Here is a 23647-nt window from a genome sequence, read left to right on the forward strand (position 1 = left end):
CTTCAGATGAGTAAACGAATAGGAAGATCAACCACATCTGTTGCTATACAACACTGATTCAGAAAAATACTGTCATGTATAAAATCTCAAGAAGTCTTTCTACCACAGATGTTATTGAAGTCACAGAGATTGAATGACTGGAGAGCTGCCAGTGCGTCTCATTTTAAATATCAGTACACTTATGGTATAGTTATGTCATTAAGTACGTAATGAATCCCAGTGGTTAGTTTGTGTGCGTGTGTGTGTGTATGCACGTGAGTGTACTTGTACAGCTATCTTTGTGAGAACCAATTTTTTGTAAGACCATCGGAGTGAAACAAAAATAATAAAGTAAGGACATTTTAGCCGGTCCTCACATTTTGGCACCCCTTTAAAGGGCTGTTTGAGGGTCAAGACTTAGATAGGGTTGGGATTGCATTATGTCTATACACAAAGATAACTGTACAAACGTGCGTGTGTGTCCTGACTCTTCAAGTTATAACACAACTTGTATAACTTGCATAAACACCTTGCATAAAGAGCAGACACTTGATGCATTTACATAACTGCAACTGGCTGACCGTTTATCTGACATTACAGTGCATTCAAGCTAAACATTTTCATTTTCAGCATTGTTTGCAATAATGTACTAATCACTTCCTGATGATAGCTTTCTGTATGATAGCTAGTTGCCATATAGACATCGCTAAGACACGTGACAAACTGGGCGGCAACATCATCAGAATGCAACGAATGATATGTTTGGCCCGTTTGCATGGACTGGCATCGCAGGCTAGTGTTCTGGCATAAAAATAATGAAAAATTAGCGTGAAAAACTGAATATAATCCTACAAAATGCAGCAGGCTAAAGAAAACATTGTTCACACCATACCGCCTAAAACTAAATCCTAATACAAAGATATGGGTCTCCTTACTGCTGCTATCCATGCCATTTGTCGCCTTTTTGTCACCTCTGAAACATGGCTTGTACTAATATTTTTCCACATTTGAAAACGATAAAAGGATTTTTCCGTTCTTTATTGCACTTATCATCAGAACGACTATTCCAGTTTATAACACAGCAAGTAGACGGCATTTTGAACACTGCGTCCTTCCCTCCATGCAAAGAAGTCTGCCGCCTGTACGTTTGTGCCGCGGATTCCTAAAATGCTCTGCGTTCACCACTGGGGATACATCATGATGACGACACATTAGCAATGTCTATAGCACATAGATAAGAGGTCTTTTTCCATTTAATAGTTAACTGTAAATAAATTGCTTTTGAATGCTTATTTTTGATTGGTTAAGAAATGCACTATTTCTTACCGCACACCTGACATGTCAAATGTCTTAAAATAACCACCATGTCTGTGGTAACCGTTGTATTATTTGAAAATAAAGCACATCTGCTTCGAGACGTGCCACATTATCACCTTGGTTGTGCATTATTTTCAAATAATTCAACAGCCCGTCATCAATAATTGCTTACTTAATGTCATGTGACCAGAAGGGGTGAAAACAAAACAATGACACCTTAGGTCAAAGGAATGGCCAAAAAGCTTGTGTCGCAATGTGAATTTGTAATCTTGAGTGTGTAAGTAACTTGTACACCACACTTCCTTCCTTAATGCAACTTCCTATTGTGTGTACTGTGTTTGTTATACTTAAAGGCTCTTTACCTGAGTTTTGCCATTTTTATGCATGGCATTTATGTATTTGCTCAGGTTTTTTATATGTGTCAGAGGTGTCAGCTGAAATAGCATGGGTAAAGCTATAAGATGGCTATTGTCTAATAATTAGACAACCTCTGATTGTTCTGATACCCATGATTTCAGTGAATACCACTGACTGTCTCTCAGACACATGACCTTAATGATTATTGTTCAGTCATGTGTCACCAGTATGTCCATCAGTGGACCATTGTAGATCTGTATAACCTGAGGCCTGCTGCTCAGCCACAAGATGCCTTAGGACATGCTTTAGGCAATATGTAGTGTTTTATTAAATGTAAAAGTGAGGTAAAATCTGACATGCAGGTTCAGGTTCATTTATTTGCAGCACATTTAAAAACAACAGATGTTGACCAAAGTGCTTTACATAATAGACACATAAAGCCTAAATACAATAAAAATAAAAAATAGATAAAATGAGTTTCCTTCAAATGCAAGAGAGTATAAATAAGCCATCAAATGAAATTTAAATGCATCAATAGTAGCACAAGATCTGACATGGAGAGGTAAATTATTCCATAAATGAGGAGCTTTGACTGAAAAGGGAAAATCTGGACTTGGGAACAATTAGTTGAAATCTTTGTCTAGATCATATACGCCTGGAAGAAGTATTGTTGAAAAATATCACTGCCAGTCCATTTCGGCCCTAAAAAACAAATAGTAGCAGCTTATACGTTTTATATTTGATGTAAGATGACCTCTTTACTTCTGAAAATTTGTTCTTTTATTATTATTGTTTCTTAGTAATAATGAATCATATATGCATTAGTGGAGTGCATCCACTTTTCCACTTGTTTACCTTAAATTTCTTCACCATGTCAATCTAGAGGGTTACATCAGAATGCCCTACACAAAATCCCTTGCGTTTATATTATGAATCTCATTAAATATTTACTATTTGTCTGTTTGTACAAACATGTTCTCTAAGGATACATCTGTTATTCACAACAACCTGATATGAGATATCTACTTTGAGCAAAGGGGAGAAGAAAAACATGTTTGGAACATACTATTCTCCTGATGTCTGCCCTTGTTATTGAGTCCGCTGTAAACAGTTTAATAAATTTGTGGTTGGTAAACCCTAGAGCTTAGTGCATGAAAATATGCATTTCACAACTCCAAAGAGGCTAAAATATATATCTACTTTTACACATAAAATTTTGAAATGATTCTTTACTTTAATGTGTAAAGTTACGCTAGGCTATAGCCAGGTATTTGCTAATTAGCGAGTAAATTGTTCTTGATAAAATGTATATATTTCTAAGAGATGTTGTCTAAAAGAGCAGGGCCAAAGCCATTAAATGTTTATTGACTTATAGTTTAACAACTTCTGGTAATAAAATGTTTTGTATCAGGTGTTCCTGTAGCTCAGTTATTACAGTGTTGCCAGGTAATTGAGAAACAAATCACATTATTTTAGAGTCAGTAGGTTTGTTAAACATTAAAACAACAAAAGTATTTCAATGAGATGATAACAAATGTTTTGTTTCAGAGAGAAATTAAGTAATCATAACAAACTCAGCATTTTGGGTTGAAACACCTGATGGGCTCATCCTTTTTTGACCCAATGTTGGATTGAAAATAACCCAGCATTTTTTACCATGTACCTTTTTATAATCTGAAGAACCTTTATCACCATTTATGAGGCAAAAAGTTTTTTCAGATGTTAAAGGTTCTTAATAGAACCATTTAGACAAAAAAGGTTCTTTAATGGCACCGTGAAGCATTTTAATTTTAAAGATTGTAAATCAGAATGTTTACTCCAACAACAAAGCCAAAATGTATGCATGGTTTGTCGATATAAAAAAAGCATTCAGCTCTGTGGCACACTGGGCTATTTTATACAGTTCAACAGTGGTGCATAAGAGGAATAGTGTTTGACATAATTAAATCCTTGTATGCAGAGGACATGTGGTGAGTTAAATAAGCAACAAAATAACAAAATGTGGTGCGAGTCAGCAGCTTGAATCTAACTCTGTTCAACTACTGTATAAGTTAACAGTGCTACTGGAAGAGTTCACAACAACTGGTTTCCTCATAACAACTCAGATTCAGATGATCAGAAAAAAATACCAAAATACAGGTTAGCAGAAACACCTTTACTCTGGGAAACACTGCAACACAACATATACTACCACCCTGGGTTAAAATTCAGTTCCTCTGGAGGTTTTGGTCTGACAGTAAAAGAGAAAGTTACATGACGTGCTATCAACACTGAAAAAAAATGATTTATTCAATTTACTAAATTTTTTAAGGTAAGTGATTGCAATCAATTTATTTAAGCTACATTATTTTATTTTATTTTATTTTTCTCATTTTTTTTTTAAATGTAGCTTATATGTAGCAAATAAATTTATTGCAACCACTTACCTTAAAAAAATTAGTAAATTGAATGAATAATTTTTTTCAGTGAAGGGCAAAAACACAGTTTGGGGAAAAATCTTTGATTTTTGCCTTTCATTCTGTGGCAATGAGGTTTGAGGTCCATACTGTCCGATATATTACTCTAAATGGGTCAAACTTCCATCGAATCCCTGCTGTAGAAACATTTTAAGAGTTCAGAGAAGAACACCTAATTCATGCTGAACTATAGGCCTGTATTATATATATTCATAATGTTTCCTCAAATTCTGGACTTAATTCAACATTCCCCAACACATTATAACACAGAGGCCTTAAAAAGCAGGCCTAAAATACCAAATCATTAAAACAAAAGGAAAAATATTTTTGGCCCATTGGATAAATTAAAGTAGGCCATAGCTTTAGTCAAACTTATATTGGCTCCTTAGACAAAATGTTAAACACTATTTTTATTTGTAAGTCACTGTGGAAAATAATCTCTACACCGAAGCTCAAATCACAGACGGATCTTTACCAAAGGTGCAGCAAACACAGTCATAATCATTGTACATAATTTCACGTTAAAAGTCTATTATTGTATATATTTACATAATACATTATTATGATAAAACCTAATTGTTTGTTGTTATTTCGATTGTATATTTCTCATAACTTGTTTTATGTATAATGTCCAGTATTTTGACTAAACAAATGCATGCCAATAAATTACCTTAAACTCAAATAAATAGAGAGGAGAGACGAGTGCATTATTAAATTGGGTCTATGAGAACATAAGAACAATCTGAAGCATGTACCTCCTTCTCTTATCCTGCTGTGTGAGCACCCGACGCTAGATGGCGGTAAGAGGCTTTGTAAACCGGAAATCTCTGGAAATAAAGAGCACGAGGAAACGGTGTTTCTAAGGAAATGAAGCCTTAACGACAGGGAGGTGTGTAAACAGTGGACAGACGGTTGCAGTTGGGTATGTATTACGGTATTATTTATTTATTCGTATTAAAACATACATGCTTTGAGTGAATTGATAGACTGCGATACTCTTCTTGCTGTAACTCTTCTGCTTTGTTGTTCAGTGTGTTAACTTAACAGAAAATAAGTTCCAACAAACTCTGCAAGATAATTAGCGGTAGCGCTATTTACGGTAGTAACGTTAGCAGATAACGTTAGGTTTCGATATCTTATTATGGATTTTTATGTTATTATTATGGTGTGTGTATGTGTATGTTTGTATAATAGTGCAATATGCCACTTATAAAAGTTCACGTGATATGTTAAGAAAATATGTGATGTGTGTTGTTTCAGGTCTCTTATGGCAGAATTGCATATAATTGGCCAGATCATTGGGGCCACTGGTTTCCCTCAGAGCAGCCTCTTTTGCAAGTGGGGTGTACACACAGGTATCCCTTTTAATGTACATTTATGCATATGGCAGACACTTTAATCCACTAAATCACAGTAAAATATGATGTTTTCCCTGGGGTCGAACCCATGACTAGTGTGATTATTTCATCATTCAAAATCACACATACTAAGACAACACAAAAATAAATTGAAAATGTATTGATTTGAGTCTACATTGTGTTTTATCCATCTTTAAATGATAAAAACTTGCAAATTATTCCTTTTATACTGAACAATAAAAACGACTATTTACTTTGTGACTGTCAGGTGGAGCATGGAAGCATCTGTCTGGTCTGAAAGAAGGCCAAACCCAAGTGGATATGCCTCAAACTGGGGACATGGCATACTGGAGCCACCCTATTGATTTGCACTATACTACTAAAGGCTTACAGGGTATGTGTCTGATGTTTCAGATAGAGTTTGAAATATTTTTTTTTACTAATTTATGACTTTTATTTAGGATGGCCAAAGCTACATCTCCAAGTGTGGCATCAGGACTCGTTTGGGCGATGCCAGCTCTACGGCTATGGATATTGCCACGTCCCATCAAGCCCAGGCCAGCATCGTCTGCAGTGTGCAACATGGCGTCCCCTTGGTTCCTGGCAGGATGAACTTGCTCAGATGTTTGTTGGCGGAGGCCCACAGCTGCGCTCTCCGGATCTCATTTACAGCGGAGCAGACCGATACAGACTCCACACGGTTGCCATGGGCACAGTCGAATTAGAGCTATGCGTTATCCTGAGGCACTTTGACAGATATGGTGTGGAGACCTGAGGATGGAGTACAGATTAAAAGACTTTTCTGAGGTAGAAGTTTGTGTTTAGCAGAATGTAAATATATATTTTTAATATATATTGACATTATATGAACTGAGTGGAATGTAGGGGAAACAATTTTTGTACATGTTTTATACAAGTGTATTTTGATACAATTAAACGTGATTGTTTTCAAAATAAGTTTTATCCTGAATCATGCAATTTGTATTGTTTTTACTAAAGAGCACCAAAGCATGCAAAAGACTTTAAGGTTTAAAGGATCGGTCCGTATACAGCCATTGATTATATTCATGTGCACAGTTTATAAAACCAGTTTTATCAGTACAACTCTTTTCACATCTTTTTACACAGTTCTGTGAAATGTTTGCCATATGATCTGTCTTTTACAGATAATGAGAATCAACCCCAGTGACTAAAATTGTCACTTCCTGTGTGGAGTTTTTGCTTAAGTACAGACTCGCACAGACCATCGGCAGGCTGTGTTGAGTAAGAGTACATAACAGGACGAGTGTAGTAGATTTAAAATATATATAAACCGTGCAATTGAGCTTTTTGTAAATGCAGTAAACGGGACCTCAAGGCATTTTCAGGATTAAGAGTCTGTTCTCTAAAGAGGTAAAGGTCTTTCACTTTTAAAAATACCTTGACATTAACTTGTTTCAGTAATGGTTTCGGATTGCGGATTTTAGTGTTGTTTTGTTTCCAATCTGTTTTTTTGAAGTTTAACTTAAAAGGCTAAGAAAGGACAAATATGTTTGTATGTATAGACCAGTGGTTCTTAAACTGTTGGGCAAAGATTTTGTTTTATGACATTTTATAAATACAGAATTTATGATAACTGAATGTGTAACTAAACCTTAGATATTGCTACCAACCAACATAACTAAATTGTACAATTTAATATATATAATTTAAATATGCAAATCCAATTCTAAGTTTGAGATCGTTTTAAGTCATACATTTTTATTGATGGGCGCAAAGGGATGCACCCTACACAGGGGGTGGGTGTCCGGCCAAAAGTTTGAGAACCACTGGTATAGACAGTGTCAGAGAGAGATAGGTAAAGATTTTATTTAAAGTTTCATGCTGACCAGTTGGCACAGTTAAAATTAATTGCTGGGAAAACATCTGCTTTCTACTGGGAGTACTTAAGTTTGAATGTAGGATACTTCCGATGGGAATAACATGCGCATTCTGTCCTAATGAGCAGAAGAAGCTAACTCACAGATAAATTGTCAATAACAGCATGTTAGTAGTACCAGCATGGTTTGGCCTTGTGCATTTTAGCTGATCTTTGCAAATATACCCAACTACTTTGAGGAGGTTTTAATGAGGTTATCTATTCTTCTTAGTGGATGATTTGTTCTTTGGCATTATTTATTATTGGATGTTTTATAAATGCATTTTGGAAAACCAAGACCATAAACATGTGAGTTTATATTCTACTCTGTGTGGGTTAAACCTGCAGGGGAAACTACAGAGGAAGTGCTGTATCATTTGCTAAAACTGTGCTACTTCCTTTTCCTCTTTTGTCGTTCCTTAGTTTAAACACAAACTAGGGGTGTACAGAACAAAGGGCGAACGTACAAATCACTTATATAACTTTTGAACCTCTGAAAAGATTTGGATGGGAAACGTGAAATACTTTTATTTAAAATAGTGCTGTAACTTCAATTGTGTAGCATTACAATGTGACGGACCTCTGACCTAACTGGTGAGTTTTTTTTTGTTTTTCAGCTCTGTTGAGATTTTGGTGCCGTCCAGATTTTCACTAATGTATTGGTTTTGATTCAGGCCCTTGGTTTATGGAGCATTAGACCTCCATGTGCTTCATTACTTACAGCTCACCAGTCTACATTCTTTAAGCGTTCATCAAAGACTGACCATGAGAGCGGAGAGTTTATTACTGGCACTGCAATGCCTGTTAGGATTTGTGCACTATTGTGCAGCCTTGTCGACTTGCAGTCCTCTAGATTTGGAATTGATAAAGAGAAAGCGCATCGAAGCCATTCGTGGTCAGATCCTCAGCAAGCTCCGACTGCCCAAGGCACCAGAAGTGGATGAAGAAGAAGCTTCCCAAGACGTTCCTGCAGAACTCTTGTCCGTCTACAACAGCACTGTGGAGTTAAGTGAAGAGAAGGCTAAAGAACCTGTTTCACTTACAGAAGAAATAGAGGAGGAGGAATACTATGCCAAAGAAGTTCACAAGTTCCAAATTGAAATATGTGAGTAACCTTTCAGTTAATGTAAAGGGTTGTTTCTGTCCGTGTGGTGCCTGATGATGTCCTCTGAGACTTGAGGGTGTGTTCAAGTTATCTGACCGCAAACAGGAAGGAAGCCTACTTCGAGAATGCTAACGAGTGACTCAGATACGGGATTGAGAGTGCCTAAAAACTTTAGTATTCCCCCGAATGTTACTTAGTTTTTGCAGCCCATAACCATATTTGGACTCATTTTCAATTGTTTGGCTTTTGTGGTGATATCATGGCAGTGGTTTACTAAAATGTACCACTGATAATTTCAAATGATGCCCAGAATGTAAGTTGCAGCATTGTTTTATAGAATTGCACAAACATGAAGTAGCATTTAACATTCACTTTTAGCAAATGGATTTGTTTTCTTTTCCGATAAAGTTATATAATAATAATTTTGGGCATCAACGTTGTATTGTTCGAACACGACATTCAATTAGGATTTAAATGAAGGACCTGTACAGGACTTTCTTACAGCTCTCACTCTTTTGCCCTCCATTACTTAATTTTAAATATTTTCTTGTCTGTCTCATAACCAGTGGCAAGCAACCCAAACAATGACTTATGGTTCAACATCATGAAGATAAATCAGACATTGGGATCAAAAGGCATCATTCATCAGGCAGAGCTCCGTATGCTTGTGCCCAAAAAAAAACAACTTACAGATCCTACTGAAGAGCAAAGAGTGGAGCTATACAAGGTCACCGGGGAAAATACCCACTACCTGGATTCACTCTTCATTACCAAAACACAGGATCAAAAATGGGTGTCCGTTGATGTGACTCAGACCTTGAAAGAGTGGCTGCAAAAGTCAGGTGAGAAGTATTGCTACTGTACTTATGCTTTCACGGGGGATGTACTCTTTCAAAAAGCACACATTTTACTTCTCAGTAGTAGTAATACCCAAATTAGGACCTTTTTAAAGGGTACAGTCCCAGTGACAGCTTTTTGCCTTATTTCAGAAGTTTCATATGAAAGCAAGCTTGTTTTTGTTGCACACTGTGAATTGCAAAATTAGGATTCATGTTGACATTTGGTTTATTTTTAAAAGAATAAAATATGTTGACACTGTAATGGTGGCATATTACACTGTAAAAAAGGAAAAGATCAACTTAAGATCAACTTAAAAAAAATCTTTTCAACTTAAATTGAAAAATTTAAGTTAAAAATGTTTGAATATTTTAGGTGTTACCAACTGAATTAATAAAAAAAGACCTTCAGTTTTTTACTTTAAGTCTATAAAACTTTTTTAGGTGTTACCAATTGAAGTTTTTTTTTTAAGTAAGCATCTATCCATTTTTACAGTGTTAGTTTCAAAGAAATTTGATAGGGGAAAATGGGGATTGTTGTCATTGTTTTTGATAATTCAAACTGAAATAACATTATCCATATATTATTGCTTATCTAAAAAAGGATGTGTTAATTTTTTACACATTGTTTTGCGTTATTGCTATTTAACACATTATGGGGCAGTTTCCCAGACGGTGCTTATCTAATCCCAGACTAAAATGCATGTTTGAGCTGATTTAATTTAAAAACACCTTTTCCTGACTAATTTTAACCTATACCGATGACATTGTTTTGTCTCAAGATGCACACCTGTAGTGTTTTTTGTAAGGTAAGTGACACGCTGACCGGAGCTGATGTATTTCAGTATCTATCTGATTGATCTATCTATCTATCTATCTGCCACACAAACACACACACATATAGGTCAAAGTAAAAATAGGAGTAAAAGTTTGGCCTGCATCATATTTACAATTTTTAAATCTGGCCCTCGAACATGAGGCCCTAAACCCTGTCCAGGAAACTAGCCCGATGTGTTATTTTAACACGTGTCATTTTAACACATTATATGTCATTTTAACACATTATGTGTTATATTGTTTTGATTTTGTGTTCAAATAATAAAAAGGACAACACAAGATATGTCAAAACCACACAAAATGTGTTGTTTCAATAATAACACATTTTGGAGCGGTTTCCCAGACAGGGCTTAGGCCTAGTCCTAGACTACAACTTGCTCTGACATATCTTAAATATATCAGTGTGAGTGTTGTGTCTCAAGATGCACAACAGTAATGTTGATTTATAAATGATGCTTTTTAAAAAGCCAAAACCGATTTAAGCAGTGGCGGCCGGTGACTTCTTTTTTTGAGGGCGCGCAATGCGAAGTTCGTCACAACATGTATGTAGCCCGTCATGTGTGTGGTTCGTCATTTCAAAATATGTGTTCGGCGCGTCGAGTGAACCTGTGCGCATCACGTGTCTTGTCAAAATAAGTGCCTGCTGCAGACACGTCTAAAGGGTTTATGATGAAAGAGACGTTTTCCAGATACTCACATAATATCATGCGTAATCAGAGTTTACTGTTAAGCGAGTGTCTTTTGTGTATTTTGTGAACGTTATCATAAACGGTTTTGATGCGTGTGCAGCAGTGGTGGACGAATTACACAAATCGTGTACTTGAGTAAAAGTAAAGATACCCAGGGTAAAATATTACTCAAGTAAAAGTAGAAGTACTTGCTTAAAACTTTTACTTGAGTAAAAGTACAAAAGTATCTGCCTCAAAATGTACTTAAGTACAAAAGTACTGTGATTTTTTATGGCCGTATCATTTTTGTCACAAAACTCAAATTATGTGAAATAACTCTCTTGGCTAACCAATCAATTAATAAAAGGACATTAATAAATCAGACACTGATGTCTATTAAAATTATCATAAGCCTAAAACCTTAAAAACAAAAAATTTCCTTTAGCACCAAATGAAATAACAGGATTTGAGAGCATAAGTCTCATTTCAAGATTTATTTGTTAAATAATTTAAAAGTTTAAGTGTAATAAAAACTTGACTTAAGCACAGGTTCACAATAGTTTTCAAAACATTAAATACATAACGTTATCTAGAAATCAGTCTCCCTTTCTTTGACAAATAAAACAAGCCTTACAGAATATAATTTCAGAAACGTTTCATGTGGTTTAGCATGTCATATGTATATTGTAATACATAATTAAATCTATTTATATATTTTGGAAGCAAAACTTTTGAAAATATTAATATTAATCTCAGTTAATAGGGAGCACTCCAATCCACCTGCCTGTTTAAGCATCATACACTGCATGGCTGGTCAAAATGTCATTTATATTTTACAACAGTGTTGATAGTGATTAATTGTCATTTCAAAATAACAGAACACTGAGCTTCAAATACAATGAATTTAAGTGAAACAGCTAACTGTACGGCTAAAAATAGCTTCAGCCTGCATAGCTTAAAGTTCATTCATGATAACGTCGTATATATTTTAGCAACACAATTAGCAGTTTTCTGCAAGCTACTGTTAAGATTGCTCATTTAAAAATATAACCAGAATAAAAATGGCTTACCTCTACGCGTTTCCTTAGATTTGAAAGAGTATTCTTTTAAAACGAAATAGCACAGTTTCAAGGCAGGCAGAGAAGACACTAAGGACTCGTTCTTTTATTCAAGGACTTGAAAAACTCACGTAAATAAGGCCATTGTTGTTGTGACGGGTCAGTTATCTCCTCTGTTTGAATGCAGTTTCATTCTCCAAACGATGCATTGGCTGGTGTGACTCGCGTAGCTTACGTGAAACAGCGCGGCAACCAAAAAAAGTTCAAAACGAAGCGCATGCTGTACCCTGATTGGTGGTTTGATGCATCACGTGTGCATCTTAGTTTTTTTTTGTGCAGCTTTAGTTTGCCCAGTTACGTTTTTTATCCACTGATAAATAAAAAGGAACGACCGATTTTTTAAAATGTAGTGGAGTAAAAAGTAAGATATTTGACTTTAAAATGTAGTAAAGTAAAAGTAAAAGTCTCCCAAAATAAAAGTACTTGAGTAAAGTACAGATACGCGAAAAAAATACTTAAGTACAGTAACGAATTACATTTACTTCGTTACTGTCCACCACTGGTGTGCAGCAGGCACTTATTTTGACAAAACATGTGATGCACATGGTTCACATGACGCAAAAAACACACATTTTGAAAACGCAAGCAACGCGCATGACACTCCGAACACTTATTTTGAATTTGCGCCCCTCGGAAGAGCACGAGCCGCCACTGGATTTAAGGTATGTAGCTTTTTCTTGACTGGAGTAAAATGTGTGACAACTAGCCCCTGTTTTCCCTAAATACGCAATGCATGTATACTAAAACGGATCCTAAAATGATTATTTTTGTTATAGAGGAAAAACAAAGATTTCAACTGAAGCCACACTGTCATTGTGATAACCCCCATGGAAAAAATGAAGTCCCAATAGCAGGTTGGTAACAAATGTTATGATTAATATTTCAAATAGATGTTTTCAGTATATTAGTTAATACTGATGATTTCATATGCAGCTTTGTTTGGTACAAGAGGTGATACAGGAACTCTAAACGCACTTTTAAGACCCCACATTTTGGTGATGTCACTTCCTGCTGACCGCCAGCGTAATCGGAGATCTCGCAGTAAGCGTCAAGCAGAAACAGATGGAGTTTGTACTGAGTGAGCCTTTTATGATTTAATTTTTTGTTAAAAGCAAGCATTCGGATATAAACACTAGTAAATTACGAGTAGTAAATTTGTCATCTTTATGCTGAATGCAGAAAGAACGATGGCTGCTGTGTGAGAAGTCTGTATATCGACTTTCGCAATGACCTAGGCTGGAAGTGGATACACAAACCTTCAGGCTATACTGCCAACTATTGCAGTGGCTCTTGTTCTTACTTCTGGTCTTCAGAAAACAAGTACTCGCAGGTATCGGTCAAGACTGACACATGTCACTAAACATTTCAGAAATTTGGCTGTTTGAAAATATGGTTCTGATATTTGTTTATGTGGATATACCACAGGTGATTGGACTATACAGACATCATAATCCAGGTGCCTCTGCTCAGCCATGCTGTGTGCCTCAGGTTCTCGAGCCATTGCCTATTATTTACTATGTAGGGAGGCAGCATAAAGTGAGTATTGTGTATTTCACATTGTCAAGGAATTAATCTCATGTTGATGTAACCAGTGCCCAGGGGCGCTGCTAAGGATTTTGGGCCCCATGAAAAGAATCTTGACAGGGCCCCCAACACAGCTGAGACTTTTTCATATTAATTTACATAATATCTTGCGCTTTTATGGTATTTTGACTACCAATGGGGTGAAAGAATTTTACTTGAATTAAGTGTTTAAGAAAAAGAAATCTTATTTCACAATTTTTTTTCACCCCATTGGCAGATCATTTTGCTTGTTTTGAAGACAATTTCACTTAAATTGTATATTAATTTGTCTTAAAACTAGACTCATTTACTTAGGTCATTTTGCTCATCAAGAAAAAGCATCTTAATTTAAGAATTTTTAAATTTTTCTACTGAAAAACAAGACAAAAATACTAAGTAAGAAAGTCATTTTTTTGACCTAACATGGGGATAACATTAAGTTCCTCTATCATGCACTTTTAACACTAGAACAGCCACCATCAGTCATTTTAACCGCAACATTTTAACTTATGCATTGCAAAAAATGATTTTCAAGAAAAAAAATCTTAGTATTTTTTTCTTGTTTTTAGTATAAATATCTAAAAATTCTTAAATTAAGATGCTTTTTCTTGATGAGCAAAACGTCCCAAGAAAATAAGTCTAGTTTTTAGACCAAAAATATTACATTTAAGGAATTTTTTGCATAAAACAAGCAAAAATCTGCTAATGGGGTAAGCAAATGTAGTGTTTAAGAAAAATGTTCAAGATTTTTATGCTTACCCCATTGGCAGATTTTTTTGCTTGTTTTTGCACAAAATCACTTAAATGTAATATTTTTGGTCTAAAAACTAGATTAATTTTCTTTTCGTTTTGCTCATCATGAAAAAGCATCTTTATTTAAGAAATTTTAGATATTTTTACTGAAAACAAGACAAAACTACTAAGAAATGTTTTCTTGAAAATCTTTTTTTTTGCAGTGTGGTAATTATCTTTAACACTAGAACGAACAAGGCGTCATTTTGATAGTTTTGAAATTTGCATAGTCAATAACTTTGTCTAAATAAATCATAAAGCCTTGCTGCTCCCTGACTTTTCCTAAAACTACATGAATTTTCATTAAAACTAGTTTAAATATTTATTTTGTGAATAAAAACAGAAATAGAATCATTTCTATCTATAACGTCCACAGGCAGTCATTTTGGGCTGTTTAAATTGAGTTTTGCCAAGTTGATATTTTGCCGGCGCTATAAGTAAAGTCAAGCTGTGTTGCCTGGATTATACAATTTGGGCGGACTAAACCATTTTATGATAATTAAGAGGGGGAAAGGGGCCCACGGACATTTATGATTCCTAAACAAATAAAAAAGAAATTGATACCAGGAAACAGAAAATAGAATAATTTAAAGTATATAATTTTTACTATTAAATATTTTTTTAGCATCACAATTTTGGGGGCTTCTCTGGGCCCCCTCTTACTCGTGGGCACCGAGAATCATCATTGTTTACCCCCCCTTTACAGCGCCCCTGCCAGTGCCACAAAATTAAAACTGTGACTTTCCTCAGGTAGAACAGTTGTCAGATATGATCGTGAAAACCTGCAAGTGCTGCTGAGTTCACATTTTCCATGTGGTCCTGATGAAAAGGATATCCTGATGCTTTTCGAGGGAAACTTTCACCTGTTATTTTTTCATTTTTGGTTCACAAACTAGTTTTTCACTGTTGTATATTATGGTGTAAATATTATTCCACATATGCCTACACTCTAAAAAACAAACGGTGCTATATAGCACCAAAACAGTTGCTTTGGATCATAACGATAGAAGAACCATTTTTAGTGCCATATAGCACCGGTGAAGAACCAGTGAAGCACCAGTGAAGCACCTGTGTAGAACCATATAGTGCTATGTAGAACCATATGTGGTGCTATATGGCCCCTATATGGTTCTACACTGGTGCTTCACTGGTGCTTCACTGGTGCTTCACTGGTGCTTCACTGGTTCTTCACCGGTGCTATATGGCACTAAAATGGTTCTTCTATCGTTACGATCCAAAGCAATTGTTTTGGTGCTATATAGCACCGTTTGTTTTTTTAGAGTGTACAGTCTGATGTACATGTTGCCATAAAATTGGTCATATCACTAAGTACAATAAATAAAGGTGCCAACTGTATTTTACAGATAACTCCCAGAATTAAATGTGAATTTTCTTACCACAATGAAAGTTTAGATTTTTTATTATGAGTTTATTTAATTAAACAACTGAACATTTTGCATATACTGTTAACATTCCTTGTTGCACTTAACTGTTTAAGTTTAAACAACTTTTATAAAAAAAACTCCATTCAATTTTTTTATTTATTTATACCAACTCCTCACTAGTCAAGAAAGTTGAGATAAATTATTAATTCAAGTTGTTTGAACTTAAAAATGTAAGTGCAACAAGACATTTTTACAGATTTGTTTATAACCAACCCAACAGAAAGTGCTGGGCATGTTTTAATTGCACAAACTGTATATACTGTAGTTGTCACGCTCGCCTAGTTTGTCTGCCTATATCTGTTTCCCATGCATTCACATACATTTTTCTGATGATGCTCCCCGGCCCCTCACATGTCTCCATTTTGTTATCATCCACACCTGTCAACCCATGTCCTCTGGTTTTATCTGATCGTGTCTGTGTTTAAACGGCTAATGCTCAATGTTATGGTGCCTTTCATGTAAGATTATTTTGGTTTATTACAATAAAAACTCACGTCTGCATCCTGTTCACCACCTGCATTAATTTCCTGACAATATAGTGATATTTCTGTCAGTTCTGTTTAAAGAAATCCATTAGAGGTCCATTGTAAGATTTATGATTGTGAAACTGTTAAAAACACATAAATCTTTGCTATAAGAATAATACATTTCCTCTCATAAAGACATAAAAAACATAAAAGACAAAACATAGACATAGCCATAATATTAAATATAACTTAAATATTGTATCCCTACTTTAAGATAGCAGTCACTCTTACTGTACGATTTTGAAACCAGTGCTTATAGTGGAATCCAATTAGTTGTTTTTTCCAGTCTCCACATTTGCTACCAGTAATCAGGAAAGACAATTTCCTGCAAGCCAGTTTTGTTTGCCTCCTGCTGTTTGGCATTATAAAGGAAGTTTATAAATTGGTTGGCCTACAGCAAATGTTTGTACACCGTCTGTTTGTTTAATGGAAATTATTGTTTGCTCTTGAAAAATATATAATAGTTAGTGATTATTTGTATGTATATATTTGGCTAGCAATGTTACATCCCGGCAAAAAGGTCATTTGTTTGAGCCTCGGCTGGGTAGGAGGTCTTTCTGTAGAGTTTGCATGTTCTTCCTGTGTCAGTGTGGGTTTACTCCCACCTTCCAAAGACACGTAGGTTAGCTGATCTAAAATTGTCCTTCCTCAACTTGTGGGTAGATTAACCAGTTCTTGCCATAAATATGGGTGCTGGAATGGCGTTAATAAGTACATAAATAAATGAAAAGATTCCTACTTACATCTAAAGCTGGTTAAGCAGGATGGTTTTATTTTAGCTGTTCTTAGGCAGTCATGCAGGAAATCCTAGAGGCCCAAGAAGTATATCACTAACTGTCAGGCTGAGAGGACTATCTGAAACTCAGCGTGAAACCATCAGTTAAAACAAGCCAACCGATGAAGGGAGGTTTTAGCCGTGTTTTAACGGGGAACACACGCATGAAAAATGCACAAATATTATAAAACAATCAACATAAAGCTAACAAACGGGTAGAAACGTAACGAGCTGTAGACCGTTTGAGAATAACTATTGGTGAAATGCTGCCCTCTAGTGGAACAATTGGTGTATAGCAAAGGTGAATGCACCTTGAGCGCTAATGAGTGCTAATTGCTACCTGTTATTTCCTAGATATTGTCAATAAAGATTTTAAATATACAGGCTTATACATTTTCCCTTTTGTTTATTTAAAATATTTTCCACAGATTTTTCATACGATATTCTAACTGTTATAACAATTACATTGGCGAGAAGTTGCAAACCTTAAAGGGATAGTTCACTTTAAAGGGCCCATGTCACAGGACTTTTTTAAGATGTCAAATACATCTTTGGTGTCCCCAGAGCACATGTGTGAAGTTTTAGCTCAAAATACCATATAAATCATTTATTATAGCATGTTAAAATTGCCACTTTGTAGGTGTGTGCAAAAATGTGCCGTTTTGGGTGTGTCCTCTAAAATGCACATGTGCAGATCAAGTGCAAACACTGATCACAATGATGGTGGTTTTTTTAAATTGAAACTCAATTGTTCTGTGAATTATTTTCTCTCTGCACTAAATGGCAGTGCTGTGGTTGGATTAAGGGGTTGGATTATTATAATAAGAGCTCCTTATGACATCATAAGGAGAGCCAAATTTCAACGACCTATTTTTTCATGTGCTTGTAGAGAATGGTTTACCAAAACTAAGTTACTGGGTTGATCTTTTTCAAATTTTCTAGGTTGATAGCATCACTAGGGACCCAATCATAGCACTTAAACATGGAAAAAGTCAGATTTTCATGTCATGGCCCCTTTAAAATATAAATTCTGTCATCATTTACTCATCCTCATGTTGTTCTAAACCTGTTTGAATTTAATTTTTCTGAAAAAAAAAAAAAAAAATATATATATATATATATATATATATATATATATATTGGAATTATTATGATAAATAATAAAAACCACACAGTTGACGATACCCATTAAATTGCATCATATTGTTTTATTCCTACTATGGAACTCTATGTTCACCATCTGCTGTGTGTTAACCAAATATTTATTTTCTGTTCACCAGAAAAAAGAAATTCATACAGGTTTAGAACAACATGAGGATGAGTAAATAATGACTGAATTCTCATTTTAAAGTGCACTATCCCTTTAATTTTTTATACCCAGACCTGTGATGCCCTCTAGTGCTGTCTTATAGATATTACACTTTGCAATTCAGCATTTCCTAGGATAAAGCTGACAGAACTGAATGCACTAACCACACAGACATTAAGCTTAATATACAAAGACAGCTCAGTCTGCTCTCATAATGATAAATAGGATTTACATATTAGTACCACACCTGTAAATTAAGGTTTTATATTAAAATGATATTTAGACCACACTACATTGGATGTTGATTGACAGTATGGGCCTAAAAGCTGTAGGGCATAAAAGTCAATGTCCAAAGTCAAATAAGCTTCAGTTTATTATTAATAATTTAGGTGTCATATTCAGATGATCAACATATGATGAAACAGAATGTGAACACAGTTCAACTTAAATCATTTAGTGTACTCCTTTCAAAGTTTATGCTAATTAAAGCATGCACAAAATAATATTGCATAAAGACATCTGCAAAGCTTTTACATCTAGAAAAAATTTGTAAATCAGGTTTAGTTCTCTTCAGTTCTTTAAAGGCAACAGACCAAAGATTACAAGCCATTATCTTTTTATTAGCTTCAAGTGAGATAATGGGGGCTTAAACAAGTCCATACTCATTCAAGACCTACATTTCCATATAATAAACTGCATAATTATTGATAAAGAGATATGAGTATGGCAGAGGTTACAGAGTTTTATTCAGTGTTCTTATAAATCAAATACTTATACAACAATAAATGGAGTCATGATGTTTTCAGAAGGAATTAACCGATAATTTGGTTCTTCATGTTACCATTTCTGTACAGTTTTGTCCCACACTAACTGTCCATGTGGCTCCTTGGCCCCAGCGGGCAGCATGGCCAGATAGACAGGAGTCTCTGCTCCCTCCTCTGGGGTCTTGGTAGCGTTTGGTCCAGCCATGTCTGTCTGCACCCATCCCGGACAGCAGGCATTCAGGAGGATACCGTCTCCTGGCCTTGTCTCAGTAAGAACTCGGGCCTGGATCCTTGAGAGCACAGTCACACCAAGCTACAAAAAAATAAGAGAAAAGCATGGTGTCTTGAAATGTGCTTCTTTGTTCACAGCCTGGAATCTGATAAGAAGCTGAAGTGCAGAATGATGTCATAAAAATCGATGATCCGTATTGGTGGAAGTAAAGACTACGCCTTTAAAGCCTGCTACAGATTTCTGCCATCTTATAAGATCATAACAGATCACACAGTTCGACATGGATCTAATAAACTTGAGTATGACACCTACTTTTGTAGGCCACAACGCAAGTTGGTAAACTTCAGGATGCACTATTTTTAATCAAAAAGCAAGGTGATTTGCAGATGCCACACTTTTGCACAAGGACATTGCATGTTGTTTAAATAAATGTAAGCTTTTCCTATATGTTCAGTAAAACTGAATATTCAGCATGATAATTGCAATGTTATGCTCAGGAGGATTATGATGAAAGATTTAAAGCTTTAAAGCTTTGGTATGTCAGTGACAACAGAAGGCTGTACGTTACCTTGGTTGTACCATAGGCAGTGTTTGGCCAGCCCTGAGCTGTATGATCTCCTTTCTGTGCAGCACAAACAAACTCCCCCATCAACAGACACAACTCCTCCTCGGAAATCTCTGGATTTCTGAATCTAACCAAAGGTAAACCACAAACAAAAATGAACACTTCATATTACCTAAATTTATAGCTCATTTAAAAAACAAGGCCTCAGTCATACTTTGCCTGCAGTTCAGGGCTGCACTGATCAAGAGACCTCTTGCTAACAAAGCTGGACACGTTGGCCACTCGAGCATTGGGTCGGAGGATTGGCAGAAGAGCATGGCACACCCATAGGGTTCCCCAGAAGTTTGTGCGCATGGTCACCTCAGCCTGTTCTCCAAAGGGCTCTGTTGCTGAATCTGAAATGAAAACTCTTTTAAATATATATTTTTATATTTACTTGAGAAACAAAATGATACAAGATATTGTGACTTGCTTTCAGAGAAATGTGGTTTGCCAGTGAGATAAGAAAAGAATCTAATTTAAAGGGAAAATCTAAAAATAAAAATCTCACCACATTTGTGCCCTCATGAACAATATAGTATACTTAAGTAATAGTAAACTTTAATTAAATTCTACTACAGTGTTTTTTACTTTACCATAGTAAACTTCAAAGAATACTATAGCATTTACTACAGCTGACCACTTATACTACAGAATACCGTAGTACATGCATCGACAAAGAGTGGCAATAGTATATTCTACAGTATTAATTACCACAGTAAAATTTTTTGTTTAAAAAATAATAATATAATTTTGCATACGGTTGCGTGATGGTTGACAAAAAAAACAACAATATAATTTTCATAACATGATAGATTATTGCACTGTGTACTGAGTATTGAAGGAGACAATTTAAACAGATCTGTATTGACAAACCACTTTCACAAACTTGTACTAACTCTTGAAAGCCATCCCCGCGTTGTTGACAAGAACATCCAGGCCGCCGTAGGTCTCCTCCAGAAATTTGCGGAGTTTTAAACTGCTTCCCTGGTCACAGATATCAAGTTGATGGAAAATAACGTGTTTGCACCCTTCGGACTGCAGTGCAGAAACAGCCTCTTGTCCCAGTTTCTCATTGCGGGCAGTGAGGAGAATATCGCCCGTAAAGCCTGCTTTACAAAGCCCTTTCACAATGGCCAAACCGATGCCTTTGTTTGCCCCTGTTACTACAGCTACTTTCTTGGACATTTTAGGAGGTTTTAGTCAGTGTCTGCAGATAAGAAAAAACTGAAACAGTGATTTTGGTGGAGTTTGTGAAATTGTTCCGCGTTTACACAGGACACTCCTCCTCCTATTCAGCCGATAAGATTCAAAAAGTGCAAAGTCATGCTTACTTCACGCTATCATGATACAACAAGCCTATTGGCGTTAAATAATCCAAAGGATATGGGAACTGAAAAAAAAAATTAAAAAAAAATAAGACTATCCAACTTTTAGGACGTTTGCATTATGTAATACAATGTGAAATATTGTATTACATAATGCAATATTGTATAACATAATGCAAAAGTCCTAAAAATTGGATAGTTAGATTGTAGTTTTCACTTTAGCATGTACTAAATGTTTTTTTTCCATTCAAATCCCACTTACCCTCGGTTAGTGATGGGAGAAACAAAGCTTTTCGAAGGCAACACGCTGGCGACGCCTGCTGGTCAAAATAGTGTAAAGCAGAAAGATCTGTCCAAAATTGTACACCTTTTACAAATAAAATAGGAAGATTGTTCTAAAATATTTTTTTTTTTAAGAAAAATACATTATTTAATTTAATTAAAACATAATTAAAAGTGTCTTCTGTGATTTAAGTTTTGTTTATGGCAAACAAATAATTAAAACTAACTCCCTTTTTAATTATACACATTTTTGTCATTAAATCTTTCTATAAACAAAAATTAGACAAAATGGTAGTGTTATTAGTCAGAAGGATGCATGTTTTTATTAATTTGCATAATATAACTGACCCGAGTTCACCTAACCATATTAGACCATAGACTGTAAAAAAAGTCTACACTGGTCATTTGTGATAAACTCCCCCTAGTGGTGAAACCATGCCTTAGTTGTCTTTTATTTATCTTTGCTGCCATCTGCTGTCGAAATAACGTTATAGCGGTATTATGCAATTGCACATGACATTTCTGGACAACAGATGGTGCTAGAATTTAAATTTTAAAACACTATTTGTGAGTGAAAGCAGAGTTTATTTGACCCATTTAAAGTACACAATATCCATGTTTTCATATTGCAAGAAGCACATATATTCAGTGCAAACATGGCAAGCAAGAAACCATGGAAATGAAAGACATTTTGCATAGATACAGGTAGGCCTACTCTACTGTTGGAAGTTTGCACTTGTTGAGCCCTTGTTAATTAGTACGGTCCAAGCAATCTATTAAAAAAATTTAAAATACATTTTCCAAGCTTTTCAAGTTTCCCAGTGTATATGCAGATTCTACTTTGAGGGCAATTCTCTACATATTTTATTCAGAAATATTGGCTGTCAAAGCCTGAACACTGACCCCATAAATGACTGGATTCAGATAAGGAGGAAATATCAAGAAATAAAGTGTTATAAATATTTGTTTTTCAAAGGGCAAATGTGTCAAAGTGACTTTGTATAATAAAACAACAACACAGACTGCAATTCTGTGAGTAGAGAGTCATTGCAATTGGAGGAAAAGCACAGAAAACCCAAAATATCCCAAAATATTCACAACATGCCTTGACAGTTTTACAAGAGAATTGTTAGTACACTTTACCTATTATGTTTTGACCTAGTATGTGTGCAGAAAGCATGCTTGAGCTTTAAAAAATGCTAAAGATTTTTCATGAAAAGGAGACATTAAAATAATAAGAAGGGCAGTAGGAAAGCGGTGCCACCATATATGCCATTTACAACTACCAAGTTACAAAGAAAAAAGTAAATAGGTTTGTAAAAATCTTTGTCTATAACTATGATAAAATAACAGCAGTGATAGCTAAAATTACAAATATGTATAACATGAAAAAGATGAAGTAAAAATATTTAAGACCGTCTATGCAAGGCCTCCAGTATGATAACTGATGGCACAACTAATGAGTTTTTTATTTTCTTCACTGACAAATGTGGTACCACATTAAAAATGTTGTCAAATATTTAATCTCATATAGAAAGTTTATTGAATAATGTATATTTAGACACAGTGGTGGCCAGTGACTTCTTTTTTTAGGGTGCACGATTGTAACCATTGACTTCCATAGTAGAAAAAACAAATACGATGGAATTCAATGGGTCAACTGTGTTCTTACCATCATTTATCAAAATATATTTTCATCATTTATCACAATACTTACATAATATTTGTTTTTCTACTATGGATATAAATATTTTGACATGACGAGCAAAACACATGACACGTCGAACACATATGAATTCCTGCCCCTCGGAAGAGAAGTCACCAGTCGCCACTGTTTAGACATTTATATAGTGTATACACAGTGTATATAGTGTATTTATATATAGTGTATATATATATATATATATATATATAGTGTATATATATATATATATATATATATATATATATATATATATATATATATATATATATATATATATATATATATATATATATATATATACACACACACACATATATACACATATATATACATATACAGACACATATATATATATAATGTATATATAATATAAATATAATGAATATATAGTTT

General features: G+C 35.0%; 2 protein-coding genes across 4 annotated transcripts; one reads left to right on the forward strand and one right to left on the reverse strand.

The window, feature by feature from the left end:
- The first annotated feature begins 4644 nt into the window (after nucleotides 1-4644).
- tgfb1b (transforming growth factor, beta 1b) lies at nucleotides 4645-15226 on the forward strand. Of its 3 annotated transcripts, XM_065286837.2 has the most exons (9): nucleotides 6677-6859; nucleotides 7788-7958; nucleotides 8039-8469; nucleotides 9036-9311; nucleotides 12705-12782; nucleotides 12862-13006; nucleotides 13108-13258; nucleotides 13354-13464; nucleotides 15034-15226. In XM_065286837.2, the coding sequence occupies exons 3-9, from the start codon at nucleotides 8130-8132 to the stop codon at nucleotides 15079-15081; spliced, it is 1149 nt and encodes a 382-aa protein (XP_065142909.1). In that variant the 5' UTR covers nucleotides 6677-6859; nucleotides 7788-7958; nucleotides 8039-8129; the 3' UTR covers nucleotides 15082-15226. The 3 variants fall into 3 exon arrangements, 2 of the variants coding, with proteins under 2 accessions (XP_065142909.1, XP_065142910.1); XM_065286838.2 differs by lacking the exon at nucleotides 7788-7958 and having other exon boundaries at nucleotides 7982-8469; XR_010544093.2 differs by lacking the exons at nucleotides 7788-7958; nucleotides 9036-9311; nucleotides 12705-12782; ... (2 more) ...; nucleotides 13354-13464; nucleotides 15034-15226 and adding exons at nucleotides 4645-5031; nucleotides 5370-5464; nucleotides 5736-5861 and having other exon boundaries at nucleotides 5929-6859; nucleotides 7982-8130.
- A 3461-nt stretch (nucleotides 15227-18687) lies between these two features.
- cbr1l (carbonyl reductase 1-like) lies at nucleotides 18688-21567 on the reverse strand. Its single transcript, XM_065286840.2, has 5 exons — nucleotides 21530-21567; nucleotides 20839-21149; nucleotides 20115-20295; nucleotides 19904-20027; nucleotides 18688-19416 (listed from the first exon to the last, which is right to left on the reverse strand). The coding sequence occupies exons 2-5, from the start codon at nucleotides 21125-21127 to the stop codon at nucleotides 19177-19179; spliced, it is 834 nt and encodes a 277-aa protein (XP_065142912.1). The 5' UTR covers nucleotides 21128-21149; nucleotides 21530-21567; the 3' UTR covers nucleotides 18688-19176.
- Nucleotides 21568-23647: the final 2080 nt, after the last annotated feature.

Source organism: Paramisgurnus dabryanus, chromosome 18, assembly GCF_030506205.2.
Source record: "Paramisgurnus dabryanus chromosome 18, PD_genome_1.1, whole genome shotgun sequence".
NCBI lineage: Eukaryota > Metazoa > Chordata > Actinopteri > Cypriniformes > Cobitidae > Paramisgurnus > Paramisgurnus dabryanus.